This window comes from Oculina patagonica, chromosome 12 (genome assembly GCF_052425735.1).
Source record: "Oculina patagonica isolate OP01 chromosome 12, crgOcupat, whole genome shotgun sequence".
Lineage (NCBI taxonomy): Eukaryota > Metazoa > Cnidaria > Anthozoa > Scleractinia > Oculinidae > Oculina > Oculina patagonica.
This window is the reverse complement of record NC_135769.1, coordinates 24,886,407-24,902,259: the sequence shown is the minus strand read 5'-3', so window position 1 is coordinate 24,902,259 and position 15,853 is coordinate 24,886,407. Positions and strand designations below refer to the sequence as shown.

The window sequence follows — 15,853 nt, the reverse complement described above, 5'->3', positions numbered from 1 at the left end:
ATTTTGGGCATTCTTACAAGATATCTTACTATTACAGTTGCCCTCATAACACTTACCCCCCCCCCCCCTACAGACCATATTCTTTTTGCTGTCCTCCCCTTTGAAGCAAAAAAATGTGATGAACACTTTCAACGCAAAACAAATCCTGTATACATCTCCATGCATGACATTCATCAAATTTTGATATCAATCCCTACAGCAAACCAAATACCCAATTCTACAGTTTTTGATACCAGTTTATTTACAACTTTTATGTACAAAAGAATGTACAAGAGATCTATACATAAACATGGCAATAGGATTATAAATATTTATATTTCACCCTATGGATTGATCATTAAAATGAAATGGCTCTTTTCTTTCTCTCTTTTTTCCTAACACTTAAAACTTCATTGTTCAATAGTTACACTTACAAAAAAATGTCAATACAAAATATTTCTTTATTTCATAAATACATATGATACTGGCTGCAGTTGTTCAAAAAGTGGATAACGTTGTCCACCGGATAAAACACTATCAGGTGGATAACAAAGATAGGTTTTGTATGATAGTTATACACTGGATAGCAATTTATTCGGTGAATAGCATTATCCACCCTTTGAACAACTGGGCCCCGGAATTTTTATATGCTCTGAAGCCCTACCAAGGCAATCAATGTCACCGATCTGATTTTCAAACCATGCCACATTGTTGTCTGGTCATTGCTTTTCAACTAATGTTACCCTGAATGTCAGGTGCAAGAAAGAATGAGAACAAGGGAGTAATGAGAATGAAATGTCATGTAAGGTGTTGTACGAATTGCCAGACTGACATTAGGCATTGGTGCCAACAACATCACCTACAATACAAAATTCAATTTATGTTACCAGTGGCAGATCTGGGGGAGGGGCCTGGGGGCCCCTGGGCCATCCTTATTTCTGGTTAAAGTTAATCATTATTTTTTTTTCAAAGACTCCTTCTGCGAAAATTTTTTGGGGTGTACACACATAAAAGGGGCCCCTCCTTTGTTCAAGGTCTGGATCTGCCAACAGGTCATCAGTCCATGGATGATACACTGGTCATCAGTCCATGGATGATACACTGGCACAAACCTTATGACACGCATTATTTCAATAATCTCTGTGTGACTTTTTCTCTTTACAAAACAAGGACCTTATATTACATAATATTATGTAATGGAGGCTGTGCTTTAAGCCCATTTTAATTTTTATTAAAAAGCTTACTGTGCTTGTCGAGTATTTTTAAAAATAGTCAAGCAGTTTTTTTTAATAATTGTTTTAAAATAGCTAGTGTGTAACACTGTGGAGAGTTCTAATGAAGAAACTATGGCTAGGAGATCTCTTCCAAGGCACTGCACATTATTTCATCTTCTCTGCTAAACTGCTCGTCATCTTCTGTGTGCTTATTTGACTCATCAACCTGAGAGTTAGACAGCACAAACTCAATTTCAAACTAGGGTAACAAGAAACATTTACTGTACTGTAGTATAGAAGACAAATAATTAAAGACCATCATAGGAAAAATAATAATTGTGCTAGCCTACATTTTTACATCACCAGCTGTATAGCAAGCCCATGTTGCAGGGAGCACATGCATCTGTTATAGGTGGCAGATGGACCCTCCTGCGGCTACCCCATTCATGTTGGCGGTGGGAAGCAGTCTGGACCCTTCTACCTAATCTTAATAGGAAAAGCCTGGCGGGAGCGTTAACCCAATACCTTTAAATTATGGGAAGAGGGCAGTAAAGTTGCCCCTCTACTGTTTTGGTCTCTTTCCCAAGGGAAAAAAAAATCCATCCACGCATCAGCATGCTCCCAAACCTTTTTCCTTTGTATCTAATACCTTTTTCACCTTGCTAGAGTATGATCTGCATGTATTTTACTTCCCTGTACTAAACGTAATGTAGGCATTTTCTTTGAATCTTTAGCCAAAAAAACAAAACTGCAGTGTACCTGCATTTGTTCAAATGAATTGTCTTGTTGCCTGGTGGCTATCTGTAATGAGGATAAACAAGACTGAAGCATTGCCACTACTCTGTCCAAGTGTCTGTGGCAAGAAATAAATAATTATATGTCAATATTGATATGTATCTACCAAAAATGCTTCATTAAGCCATCCCTCTCTATGAAATGCCCCCTTCATGATGATCCCCCAAGTTTTTAATAAGCCCCACTGTCTATCAAGTCCCTGCCCTCTGACAAACTATGAACAGAAAAACATTTGTATTGAAGTAACTTTAAGGCAAATTAATTTCCAACTTCAAAATAAGCCCACCATCTAAGATGCCTTCTACATGGCACCCCCCCCCCCCCTCCCATCTATCCACACCGTCAAAGAAATCATCCACGGAAACCAATGAACTGTTGTTACTTGCTGGCATTTTGTAATGAACAGGCAGTTACAGTGAACATCTCTTGGAGTTCTAAGAACACAAAATAATACTGTGAAAAATAGAAAATGCAGTCTTTGTTTGACAAAGATATGATCCAAAAAAAACACTTAGTTTTACACAGTTCTGCTCCATGGCAGCTGAAAAATAGGTGATGTTCACTTCAATCGGAGAAATCAATTTCTTTCAGATACTAGTAATTAGTTTTTCGAGATTTTTCTCAGACTACTTCTCATATCTATCTAATTGAAATCAAACACAATACTTGTTCAGTTTGTCTGCTGTTTCCAGTCGCTGCTGCTTTTGTCTTTCCATCATCACTCTTAATGTCTCTCGTGCCTACAATGTAACAACAGGACTTGACTGTCACTATTGATAAAAAAATTTGCTAAGGTTTTCCGGCATCTTATGCCGTAAAATTCCGGTTATAAGCCCCCCCCCCCACCCCCCGCTTATAAGCCCCTCCGGTTATAGGCCCATCTACCTGGAAACAAAAAAATACATCCGATTATAAACCCCCCCAGATATAAGCCCCCCTCTGTCGGATGACAGTACTGAACAGGGCTAAATATTGCTTTATTATGCGTTTTTAACTTAAAAACGTATTTCAATCAACACTCCCGTGGCTCGTTTCGAAACATTTTTTTTATTCCTCTTATACGCCCTCCCGGATATAAGCCCCTCCATTTATAAGCCCACCCAAAACCCCTTACGAAGTTGTATAAGCCCAGGGCTTATAACCGGAATTCTACGGTATGCTAGTTCGTTTTATGGTTGCTTGACCAATCAAGACCAAGATAGCCAGGTTATTAGCTCTTTGATTGGTCTAGGAAATCAATCAATAAACAGATCAATCAAACTTTATTTATTGAGGGTGACATATAATAGTTTTTCAACTAATAAATTTGTGGCCCTAAAAATCTACTGTAAACAATAATCTAATTTAAAATCTACTAAAACCCTAATTAAAAATCGACATATAAAAACAACAGAAAATCAATCAAAGGCTTAAGCAAGAAGCAGCAACAACAATGATAATTTGGAGACAGAAACATTCGAACATGACTGCTAAGAGCAACCTTGAATGCTAGTAAAAAGAACCGGCAAAGTCAGGCATTGGGCACACTCTGTGAAGCAGAATGGCAATTTTATGCAGCTGTAAAATGGTAACCTGCAGCAAAATTTTTCAAACTAAAATTTTTATTGAATCATAAAATTAATCTCAATCAATAAAAATAAACAATTTAAACAAAATTTACCTGATGGGGTCTGAGTTCATTGATTAAATGATGGATATTAATAAATAACAAATTCAAGTCTTCAAGTTTTTCTTCTCTCTAAAAATGAAAAAGAAAAACACCATGTCATTAGCAAGGTTAATAAAATCTTGAAGCTTTTTATGCACTACTTGTAAGATGTATTCATCACTGCATCATACTATTTTTGTTATAATTAATTTATGAGGGCACACTCTAATAATAATTGTTAAAATTTGCAAGGGGGTAGGTAGGTAGGTAGGTAGGTAGGTACTTTATTTAGACACATGTCACCAATGAGCCAGGAGCTCTTTTAAAAGTGAATGTGTATTCTAAAAATTACAATGTAAAAAAAATTTAAATATGATTATCTATTCAATAAAAATACAAAAATTAGACTATAAAATTTAAAATTGAAAAACTAGACTATAAAAATTTAAAAAAAAACTAATCGATACAAAGATTACAGGAACAGTTGGCCTCGGTGGTCAGGTTAATATTGTTCAGTAATTTTTTAAAAATTCTAAGAGAGGACGCTCCTCTTATATTGTCAGGTAGGTTGTTCCATAAACGTGAAGTTATGTAGCGATAAGATTTATGCAAAAACTTTGATTTAAAGGTAGGCTGATTAAGCTTACAATAGCCTCTTAGATCATAATTGCTAGAACGCAACGCAAGTCTGCCTCAAGTGTGTTCCTACAGTAAGCATACTAGGAAATGCGTCCATCTCCCGTAACATGTCCTTAACACACTGGGGTGGAGATCTAGAGAAGTGCTGTCGGAGTGTTTTCTCAAGGACACATAGGGGGACTAGCTTGAATTTAAACATCCAAATATGCACTGACCAGTTTAACAGGCCAACATGCCAGGCTAGGGCAAGAAAAATATGGTCTCTGCCCCATTTAGCTTTTTTCTTTCTTTTTTTTTGTCACTAGAGACTACTGTACCTTGGTTGATGAAGGTGATTTGATAAGAATATCCAGCAGCTCCAAGAAGTTAATAAAAATGGAATGATTTAATTTCTTGAGTTCTTTTATGCGATCTGAAGAAAAAATGTTGAATTCAAACAGTGGCTTTAAGATTGAGTACAATAAAATAACATACCATCAGTATATAAAATTATACATCTATAATGTATAAGCCCTTCGATGGACACCTCAGGGCAAAAGGAACCAAGGAAGGCCTAAAACAACATGGAGAGGATCAACTGAGGCTGAAGTACAACAGACTGGAATGAGTTGGAACCAACTGGAAAAAGAGGCCAAGGACAAGAGAAGATGGAGATCTCTGGTGGATGACCTATGTTCCACAGGAACTTAAGAGATTGAATGAATATTCAAGTTGAATGTTTTATATTTTTTTATTTTTTTAGCACTTTAACAACATCCATACATGTTTAGATTTGTATGACATCTGATCCTTATTGCTCTAAGATTAGTAATCAATTTTAGAGTGATAAAGACCAGATGTTATGCTGCATTTTTACCTTTAATTTTTCTAGCATTTTTCAAATTTGATAATACAGTCGAAGCTCTCGTAAGCGGACACCCTCGGTACGCAGAAAAAAAGTCCGTAACTGGAGCTGGTCGCTTACGAGAATGGTTCTCGTAAGCGGCCACTAGAGGTGTAGGGGATAGATGTCCGCTTACGGGAGCTTGCCCAGCTAACAATAACCGGACGGACGTAGATGACGATAAAACAAACACTGAAATATGGTTCTGTAATTACTGTAAAATCATTGACGAACGGCGATGTAAAGTTCATTGATAAAAATAAGATAAAGAGGTTGTAGATAGGATTTTCTATGGGTCGGGAGCTTAAAAACAAAGAAAAAAGTCTAAGTAGTAATCTCTGAAAGTGTCCGCGGCCGCTTACGGGAATGTCCGCTTACGAGAATGTAAAAATACAGAGTTTGTATGGGAATTAAAACGGGGTTTCCAACAAGGCGGCCGTAAGTAGAGCTGTCCGCTTACGAGAGTGTCCGTTAAGAGAGCTTCGACTGTAATACTACAGGCTACGCTAGCATCAAAATCAACTTATTATCGACTTATTCTATCATGTTAGAACTAACTATGGTAAATTTACTTTGCACTTCTGTGGTAATTCTATTTTACTTATTTTTTATTTATTTTTTCTTTCAAGTTGTGTTAAAATTTAAACAAACTATGACTAAAAATATCTTAAGTACTACCTATTCGGTGGGTCTGTATTGAACACTAACTATTGCTTCAAACAACATCCATGATACAATGCAGCTATTGTTTAGATTTGTACAACGTCTGATCCTTATTGCTCTAAGATTGGTAATCAATTTTAGAGTGATAAAGACCAGATGTTATGCTGCTCTTTTCCTTTAATTTTTCGAATTTTTCAAATTTGTTTGGCTACCAGCTGATCAAATCTGAACAATAACTGGCAGTCTAAGGAATACGACAGTTACACCTGCCTTTTTAATATTTAAATATCGTCGAAATTTACTGCCAATGGCCTTTGACAACTTTTTCTCAAGTACTGGTATATCATCTTAACGCAATGATTATTATCATGATAGGTACTACAGGTTATTAACTATTAATAATAATAAAACTATTTATTTATTTATTTATGTAGTAATAATGATTTTGTTATACACGGACAAGCAAAAACTAGCGATATTGACTGACAAAGTAATTTAACCTCACATTAGTAACTTATCATGTAAATTTAGCGTAACATATCATCTTATTGAACTCGCAGAACTTATTTAATCTTTAGACACTTACCTTGACAATGGCGTCGTCAAGACACCGAAACATTGGTAAATATTGCTAGTTTTTCACTTGTTTATTTATTTATCCATTTATTTATTTTTTAACTAGTTGTTTGTCTTGTTTTCTGTTTTTTTTTTGTCCTTCAGTGTCTAACATGTACCACCCAGATAAAGAATGTTAATTTTTGTAACTACTAAGCTTGTTTAGTTTTTACTTTTCTGAGTAGTTTTGCCTACCATTAATTTAGTTACTTTTTATTCTGTTTTTCATGTACTTTATATTCTTGTGGATCACAAACAATATCAAGTTTTCTTATTCACCTAAAAAGTTTACAAATTATTACTACTCCTCACATTTATTAACAGTTACTATCAGTTCCAATTAGGACTTTGCACCATCTAATTACCGGTATACTACAGTCAACTCTCGGATACCTCTATAAGACGGACACATGGTGTTGGTCTCTGCCATTTTTCAGTCATTTTACTGTAACCAAACTCCCTTTAAGATGGACACCTCTCTAAGACGGACAGATTGAAACCATCAACAAACAGTTGAGAAGTATTTCTTTTCGTCGATAATAAGTTTCGTATCAACATAATGCAAAGTTACAAAATTGGTCAGTCAGCGCTCTAAGCATACCATTCTTACTCACCCAAAACAATCCGCTATAACGGATCACTTCTCTGCAGAAGTGTTTGCCGGGGCACTAAGGAAGTCGCTGTCTACTTACAGTGCTACAATAAAATTGCTTGTAGAAGATCTCAACTTTTGCTTCAACAAGCAAATTCGGTCTTTTTATCTTTTATTAATTTTTGTTTTGTTCTATTTTATCAAGTGTGCACAGTCAGTTAAGGTTTTAGACTAGAAGCCATGAAAGTTTGCTTGAACAAACGACTACATAGAGACATTTCACGGTTTACCACATATACACTGTATGTACTGCACACTTCTGAAAAGCATATTCTTTATTCCAGTTTGTAGGTTTCGTTGAAGTAAGCGACTTTAAACACACTTAAAACAGGCGTGTATTTACTGTGCATGGCTGTTCAGCTTTATTATTTTGGAATTACTGGTGTCACGTTACCTCCACTCTCTACTAGCTGGACACCCTTTCTAAGATGGACAGTTCAGACCAGTCCCAAAGGTGTCCGTCTTAGAGAGAGTTGACTGTACTGATTAACAAATCAGACTCCTGCTTCATGGAACCCAATTTTGTCAATATGGTGGATTTTACCACAAAAAGGTCTACAGCTTAAACTTATATCAATACAGGGCAAATTGCTCTCTTCCCAGACCTATTTAAAAATTACTGAACAGACAGTTTTTTTTTTTTTTGCTTCAATCAGGGGCGGATCCAGGGGGGTGGATTGGGTGGCTAGCCACCCCCCTTGATCCACCAGAAAAATGAAAACAAACTTTTAAAATAGAAAAATAATAAGGACAATTTCCATCCACCTTTCATAGTCAGGCGACCGTTCAAAGTTAAGGACGACCATTTTTCCAAAATAGGAGATTTTCGACAGCCTGTTTTACGAACTTCTGGCTTAATGAAGCAAAACATGTGTGTATAATTTTAAAAATTTAGAATCCTTTTAGTTTTCAAGAGTTGTTTTAGCCTTGCTGGAATGATTTTCTTCTCCTTTTACATCTTTTTTAGCGAGTTTTCTTACCGTTTTTCGCATCAAAGCGATTTCACAAGCAAGCAAAGTCGCCAAAGTTGTTCCCAGGCCACTTTGCCAAGGGCTAAAAATTTCCACGCATGTGGGTGAGCAAAAAAACCCGCATATCTGTTCTTTCCTATAAGTTCGTGCCCTGTTAACTTTAAATTTCAATCACAGTTCATTTTTATAACTGAGAACCAGTCTTTTTTCTCTGAAATATAACCCAAGGTAAGTTGAGGAAAGAATATTTTGCTAAAATTTTAAGGAAAAACAGTGGTTTAATAACTTAATTGACAGCTGTATAAAGCTTTTCAGAATCGCGGAAATCACGTCTCAGAGGCTTCAACTTTTCAAAATTTTCTGAGGGGGCATGCCCCCAGACCCCCCTAGGGGGATGCAGCCTACGGCTACATGAAATATGGGCCTCAGACCCAAAATAATTTACACTTCTTCTTTCAAAAAAATTGCCTAAAAGCCTGAAACCCTCTCCCCCCCATAAAAAAAACTGGGGCTTGAACAATATAGTTAACAAAAATAATCGAAAACAGCCACCCCCCTTTTAATAATCCTGGATCCGCCCCTGTCAATATGGTTTTCTCTCTGTCTTAAAATTATAGATCTGGTAATTTAAATTTCTACAGATAAGCCTTACCAAATCTGCCTTGAGTTGTATATAGTCTAGTAATACCCTGGAGTTCTAAAGGTCTGATGATAGATTCGTCGGTCTAGAACAAGAATAATACGGAACAAAACTTTACTACACTGTGCATTGTCTGCGTGATGTTTTTATAAACTTCTTCTGATAAGATCGCAAACCTGCAAAATTTTGAACGATTTTATGAAGTTAACAATCAATGTTTATAACAAAACCGTACCTCAAACGTAGCCCCAAACATCGAATAAGCGCCATCAAACGGAGGTGGTGGATCAGGAGCTATTTGCTTTTCTACATTTTCGTCCGTATATACCTTATAGTATTGACTTGGAGGCAAGGGAAATGGACAAACTCCTTCGGCGGCCATACTGCCAGGAGCTTTCCCAAAGGACAGCTGAAACCTCCCGAAATGGTTTGTGGGTAATGTGTCGTTTCGTACCCAGTCTTTAGAAAACGCGCGGATTGTCGGCAAATAATAAAAGACCGCGTGGTTATCCCATAAAGACAAAAAATGTAGTTTGTGGAAGTTTGTGGAGATGTTACTTTCTTTCAAAAGAATCTACTTCTTTATTTATGGTCATTCAAAAAAGTTTCCCATCACAGTGATTGCAAAGAGAAGGTGCAAAGGTGCTTTTAAATTTGTAATATTTTAGTACATTGCTATCTTTTTCTTTTATATAAAATTATTTTTAACAAGCCTATTTATTCTTCAAGTGTGCTTTTAAAAAGATGATTTCCAGTCCGTACGGCGCAGTCTCGATCTCAGTCCCCAATGTTTGTGAGCCTCACCTGATGGAATGCGAGGAATGTTGATTTCACACAAACAAAATGGCGGACGCTTCTGTGCACGGCGCGGGGCTGTCCGCCAAAGCTGAAAAGCCGCGCTTTTTGTCAAACGAAGAAAAAGCAAACCGGAGAAAAACTTCATATGCGCGAAGGGATTCTTCAAGGATAACTTTATTGGATTGTTTTCCCCGCTGGCGTGAATTGAGAGACCACTTGTGTCTCCCAAAGGACAAAGATCTTGCGGAGTTTCTTATGGACTTCTATGCGCATGCACAAGAACAGAATCGCTTTAGGTAAGGTTTACTTTGAAGGTCTTTTCATTTATGATATAAGCTTAAGTTTACCGGTATATTCTACAATACCAGAAAGCTTATTTACGTCCATAACGGATTTAAGTAAGTTTGGCTTGTATTTTATTGCTAGGGATCCTGTTGATCAGTCAACCTGCCCTCCATCTTCGCCAGCTACATGTACACCATTACGTGATCAGCCGACACAATTGCATCATATGAGTAGGTTATTTCTCCCTCCAAGTGTCTATCTTTTTCTTTATTGCAGTGCAGTATGTTTTTTCCTCTATACACATTTCATAGCCATTGGCATTTTATGTTGTATTTTGTGTAGTGACTTCAACCCCAACTGTAACCTGAAATCATACCCTCCCTCCCTACTACTGCTGCGGGGAAAGGAGGGCATGATACATTTGCTTGTCGAAAGTCATGTAAAAAAAAAACAGATTCTGGTTTTTTGTCTGATTGGTCGAGAAACAATACTCAATGAAGCGGTGTGGACTGATTGGTTGTCGTATTTCAACGAGACTTCCGGTCAGAAGCTGGTAATGGCAAAGACAAGTCACGTTTACTGCGAGGACGAGTTCTTTTCTACGTTTAATAGCTGACTCTCTGAAGGCAGAACAAATAGAGTGAGCGACAATGCATAATAGTTTTGTTTCCGTGAAGATGTTTTTGTTGTTCTTCGAAAACAATATTCCAGAGATGTTGGAATGTTTACAAAAGCGACCGATCCTATCTGCCGTAAAACAGCTCTTGTCAGTGAATTCCTTTTTTTGTGTGTGTAAGATGAAATAAAGGGACGGCATCCAGTACAACCCCTGGTACAACTGATAAATATATGTTCGCAAGCGCCATCTCACCTTGCTACTAAAAGCATTTTTATCTCAACACGGCGAAGTTTAAATACAGGCTGTACATATGTACAATTTTTCTCCAGACGTTTTTCACGCCTTGTGGAAATCCAAGTCTCGAATTTGCCGCCAACCACAAAGAGTGGTTTGACAGTTTGACGACACATTAGTTTATTTAAATTAGGGGGCGGCTGGCGGCTGGTTAAATAAATGTATCAGGCGTTCTTTTTTCCCTCTCGCTTTCGTAAAAAGAAAAAAGAACGCCTGATCGCAGGTTACCCCAACTGCAGCAAAGGTGGTACATAAAAGGGTAAGGGGTTGAACCTCTCAGGCAGGACCATGCTCCCGGGGGGGTGGGGGGGGGTACTCCCATATGTGGTCTATATAGGTATGTGCCGCCCGATAGGGTATGGTTTTTGAGGTTCTCGGTCGTTAAATAGGGTATCATTTTTGCTCCCTTTGGCAATGTGTTCCCGGTGTGATCCTTAGATAGGGTACCTTAATTCTATCAGCTAAAATTAACACCCAGCTAAATGAAAAAAAGGTATCTTAAAACTAAATTTTCTGTTAAGGTATAAGTAAAGCGATTTTATAAAGAATTTGTGTCTTGCCGTGCGCGGTTAGCCGTTATTTGGGTCGTCACGGAACGCCTCTCCTCCCCTTGAATAGGGTGTCATTTTTCGGTTTCTTTATCCTTAAATAGGGTCAGGGTTTAAGAACCTTGGCGGCACATCCCTATCCAAAGTTTATGAGAGTACCTTGTGCCAAGGCCCCGGCTACCAGCTTAGAAAAACAAAAAGGGCTATGCATGGGGACGAAAATGGAGCAGCTGGGCCTTTTCTTGTAAAACTTTGTCACATGCCCCAAGCCTCTATGCCAAATGATGGCTAATATTTTGCACACAGTTTCTTTAGACTTGGAATGTCATAGTCTAGATGGTACACAACATTTTGCTAAGCATTCTTTGTTTATTTAAAGGTATGGCCGCAGCAAGTCCTAATAATGGCTCTCCATCAGTGAGGATAATTATTCAGCAGTGTCTGTCTGCCAGACTTCAGGTCCAACCACCAACTGAAAATGAGGATGCACAGTTGGTTGAGGTGGGTAGCCTGGGGAAACACAGGTACCCCACCATTAGGCATTAAGGACAGAGGGTTGACTGCCCTTATAGTTGCTGTTGAAACACCGATGTTTAGAAAAATTGTGGTCAAATGTCTTTTAAGAAAGTCAGTCTAAAAGTGGTGTTTCTACAACAATAGAAACAGAACTAGCATGAGTGGTTTAATTGACCTAAACCCTCTGTACTTTTCAGATTTCCAGGGGGATTGTTATTTACCTTTGTTTTCTCAAGGGCTCAAACTTGGATCTTGTACCAAAAGTTGGTAAGTTTGGGATAAGGTACCGTAAGCTTGGTAAGCTCCAAATCATTTTGTACGCCTTGTGATGAGTTAGGGAAAATTTTGTAATTATCTCTGGGGAGATTGTACGGATTGGATACTTGCAAATTGCCGGGCAAACCTGGCTGCGATTATAATGGGATGGAGGATTCCGATAGCATATGACAACATGATGCATCCTATTAACACCTTTGACAGTATATTTCTTCAGCCGCATGGGCCACTTGGCCGTAAATTTGTTCAGTAGAACATCTTATGCTTTTTTAAAGCATTATAATTTATTTAAAATTTATTCACCTGTATTCTTTTTGATAGGTTATTTAAATGAATGAGTTTTGTCAGGTCTTTTGTCTTTCATTTTTTTTTTTTTTGTTATTGTTTTTTTCTTTCCAGTTAAATCAATTCTGAATGTGCGATTAAGTGAGATCACAGTCAGACCAACCAATGTGTCTGTTCTGGAGTTACCTGGTGATGTTCTTATTGTTCCACAGGTAAGTCAATGATGTTGAAAATTTACTGGACTGGACTTTTCATGTGAATAAAAGATCAGCCCTAAACCATGAAATCATAGCATAATTATAAGTTATTTTTAAATTCCAAGATAAGGAAATAAGAAAGAAGCGTATATTCTCTTTTTTTAAGTATTGCATTCTCAAGGGTAAGTACAGTAGAACCCCGATATAACGATCTTCAACATAACGATATTCCCGATATAACGATGAGAAGTTAGCGAACCGAACGTAAAATCTTCCCCGATATAACGATATTAACAGAACACAGTCAAAATTTAAGCAAAACCCTGAATTTAATACAATAACTTTACTGTTATCGAGTAATCTCTAACGTTTTTGACAACAGCTTTGTATGATGATATTCAATTTTGATACTGTGTTTTAAGCCTCATTATCCAGTAAAGAAGTACATTGAAGTACATGTTAGCTTGACCCCGATATAACGATATTTTCGGTTATTTTACGGCCATATTGTTATATCGGGAGTTTCGATATAACAATACCCCGATATAACGATATAGTTTTACTGCTCCCTTGGCATATCCTTATATCGGGGTTCCACTGTACTAGGAAAAATGGTCCTTTTATAAACTGTTGCAAGAAAGGTTGTCCTACAGAAATGTCAAAGCATATTATGTGACAATGCCAAAAGGTATTATGGATTGTGCGGTTTACCATTGATTGATTGAAGATCCCGTTAATTTCACTCCCACACAAACAAAAAATGGGAGTACAACCCTTATCATAGCCTGTGTACAGCCATCCCACTCCCCTCACACGGCTATACACAGGCCACACCCATCCCCCACCCCCACCTCCCTTCTTAATTAAACCAGGGGGAGTTGACCCTGTTAAGCCTACTAGAAATAAATGGATTAACTGTAGCAGGAAAATTTGTTTCTGTTTTACCAGGCAACTCTTGGTGGAAAGATGAAAGGGAAAAGTGTACAGTATCATTCTAATATCTCAAAAGACCAGGGAAGGATATTTTATGAAAAGTTTATTACCCTTTGTGAGGTATTTAACTTCAATTGTTTTCAGTTATTTTAGTCTAATATTAGGAAAGAACCTAATGCAGTACATCACTAATATGGATTTTTTTTCCAGCTAGATTAAGCCTTTAGACCTCTTTCTGGGATCCTGCGAGGAAAGCGCCTATTTATTTAGGTTACGCTCTATCAACAAAAAATCCCCAGTAGGAAATTATCTGGCGTTTGGGATAGTCCCTACTCTCTACCCTCTACTTTAATTAGTCCCTCTGCTCTCTAGCCCTACTTCTACTACCCTCTGGTTTCTATAAGCGCCTTTGGATCGCTAAGAAAAGGTGCTGCAGAAATTCATCATCATCATTAGCGTCGTCGTCGTCGTCATCATCATCATTTATTACTCTCTGGATGAGATCCCGATTGCTGAACGCACGTTTGGCGCTTGTAGACTCTGCGCATTGTAGACGCTTCACCGACGTTGTAGAAACTTTGCAATTTGTAGACACTTCTTACCTTTTTATCAGTATTGTAGACCCTTTGCGTGCGTTGCAGTCTCTCTGTGTGCGTTGCAAACCTTTTGCGCTCCTTATAGGTCCTTTGCGCACGTCGTGGACCGTTTGCGCAAGTCGTAGCCCTGTGCGGAGATTGTTCTATAGAAGGTATAGGAGATGTTTGCACGCAGGCTACCGATCTTCCAGCAGCAAGGAAACTCGAAAATCGGCATGTACGTTGCAATGACAGCAGCAGACAACAACTCGATACTATTTCAACTTTTGTTACAAATTTCTCTTTTTCTATCAGTCCTAAATTTGGTTTTAGAAGACTTTACTGGATTAACTCGGGCTAAGGCTCCGCTGTTATGTTACACGTTACAAGCGATTTTTGGACAAAATGGCAGGGCCGTAGAGTATCCGAATTTTGTGTTCGCTCTGTAACGTGTGTGGATTTCAGATCAAGTCCAAAAAGTTCCAGTGAAAATTTTACGAGTCTTTGGTTTGAAAGAGTACACTCTTTTTTTTTTTTTATAAGAATACAGTTTTTCCGACCCAGGCTGAATATTCTTATTTTTCTGCCGATTTTAGGCTGAAATATTCTTATAAACATTCTTAGAAAATATCGTTTGACATTTCCGTTTTAGCAAGTATTGGGTAATCAATTACAAGTTTTTGGTGTCCAGAATTGTTTCGTGTTATATTGTGCACATGTACCATTGCTTTTGGTTGCAGCCTGATCGTTTTGGCTTTAAGTAAAGCATTCCTCGCAAAGATAAAGTGACGGAAATGAAAATACCTGATTTTGTTTCAACTAAAAACATTTAATTGTATTGTATTTACAAATCTTCAACTAAAAACTATATTCGTTTCAAAATCTCAGCCTCGGGTTTATTCTTAAGATATTCTTAAAAGTTCGCCAATTTCAGCCTCGATATTCTTATAAACTACATTCTTATAAAAAAAAAGAGTGTACCGTAAATGATCTAATAAACGCCCGGGGCGTCTATTAAATTTTCGGGGTCTTAGGGGAGGCGTTAAATAGATATGAGACGTTTATTTCAATTTAACTGTAACAACTTCAGCAAAACAAATAGGATGCGTAGTTTGCTAGTTGAGTAAGTTACAAAACAGAGTTTTTGGGTAGGAGACTAATCTATTCTGCGCTAATACAAAACCTAGAGATGTCGTTCATAGTTCGATATCGCCGTTTTCATCGTCATCAGGGTCAACCACGTTGGCGTACTTGGTCTCTTCGATGTCGGAGTCAAGCAAGAAACTAACTATATTGCGTGATTTTATTCTATGGAGCATTTTTGAGGTGATTCTTCGAGGGGGGCGTCTGTTAGACACGGGGCGTTTATAAGAGGGGGCGTCTAATACAAACTTAACACTTCAAGGGAGGCGTTCATTAGGTACGACGCGTTTATTTGAGAGTGGGCGTTTATTAGATCATTTACGGTATAGACCTTGCGGGGAAAATGTCGTGGTTGATTTGTTAAATACATGCTAGAACAAAAGCAAAAACAGACGAACACAGCAAGCAAACAAGGTAGCTATAAATGAACCTGTCGGAGGTGATCTAAATCATCAACATCGCCAAGATTGGGTGTTACCATCTCGTTCTATCTTCTGGCTTTATTAGGAAAAAAAGATTGCCGACCTAAATAATAGTTTTTAGACAAAAACAAATGGCACAACATGTGCATTGTAACCCTAGTAGGCAGAGGAAGAGCTTTGAAGCAAGCTTTTTCAAGTCAGATCAAAATTCCTTTCCAGTTTTCAAACAGTTACGATGCAATGTCCGTAAAAGCGGTCTGGTC

At 37.7% G+C, this 15,853-nt stretch overlaps 2 protein-coding genes across 10 annotated transcripts in view; one reads left to right on the top strand and one right to left on the bottom strand.

Moving 5' to 3' along the window:
• Window positions 1-215: 215 nt before the first annotated feature.
• Window positions 216-9,122, bottom strand: LOC144633857 (mediator of RNA polymerase II transcription subunit 7-like). The gene is made up of 7 exons (XM_078492755.1): window positions 8,935-9,122; window positions 8,712-8,784; window positions 4,593-4,687; window positions 3,649-3,726; window positions 2,655-2,728; window positions 1,953-2,046; window positions 216-1,419 (listed from the first exon to the last, which is right to left on the bottom strand). Exons 1-7 carry the CDS (start codon window positions 9,079-9,081, stop codon window positions 1,330-1,332), a joined length of 651 nt encoding a protein of 216 aa, XP_078348881.1. The 5' UTR covers window positions 9,082-9,122; the 3' UTR covers window positions 216-1,329.
• A 381-nt stretch (window positions 9,123-9,503) lies between these two features.
• Window positions 9,504-15,853, top strand: part of LOC144633852 (D-aminoacyl-tRNA deacylase 2-like) — a 35,767-nt gene continuing 29,417 nt past the window's right edge. For 5 of the 9 annotated variants that reach the window (XM_078492748.1, XM_078492745.1, XM_078492747.1 and 2 more), the window contains exons 1-6: window positions 9,505-9,793; window positions 9,924-10,012; window positions 11,623-11,744; window positions 11,957-12,026; window positions 12,435-12,532; window positions 13,466-13,570. In XM_078492748.1, the coding sequence (XP_078348874.1) occupies window positions 9,543-9,793; window positions 9,924-10,012; window positions 11,623-11,744; window positions 11,957-12,026; window positions 12,435-12,532; window positions 13,466-13,570 (735 nt within the window). In that variant the 5' untranslated portion in view covers window positions 9,505-9,542. Of the gene's footprint in view, window positions 9,794-9,923; window positions 10,013-11,622; window positions 11,745-11,956; window positions 12,027-12,434; window positions 12,533-13,465; window positions 13,571-15,853 lie in introns of all 9 variants that reach the window. The other 4 variants (XM_078492744.1, XM_078492741.1, XM_078492743.1 and 1 more) reach the window with 2 other exon arrangements.

What these genes read in the sequence shown, in the direction of transcription:
- LOC144633857 (XM_078492755.1), bottom strand. Translation starts at nt 9,081, where the DNA reads ATGGCCGCCGAAGGAGTTTGTCCATTTCCCTTGCCTCCAAGTCAATAC. An exon ending in AATCACCTTCATCAACCAAG is followed by an intron (nt 3,727 to 4,592) that starts GTACAGTAGTCT and finishes TTTCATTTTTAG; the next exon opens with AGAGAAGAAAAACTTGAAGA. An exon ending in ATTCATTTGAACAAATGCAG is followed by an intron (nt 1,420 to 1,952) that starts GTACACTGCAGT and finishes TCTAACTCTCAG; the next exon opens with GTTGATGAGTCAAATAAGCA.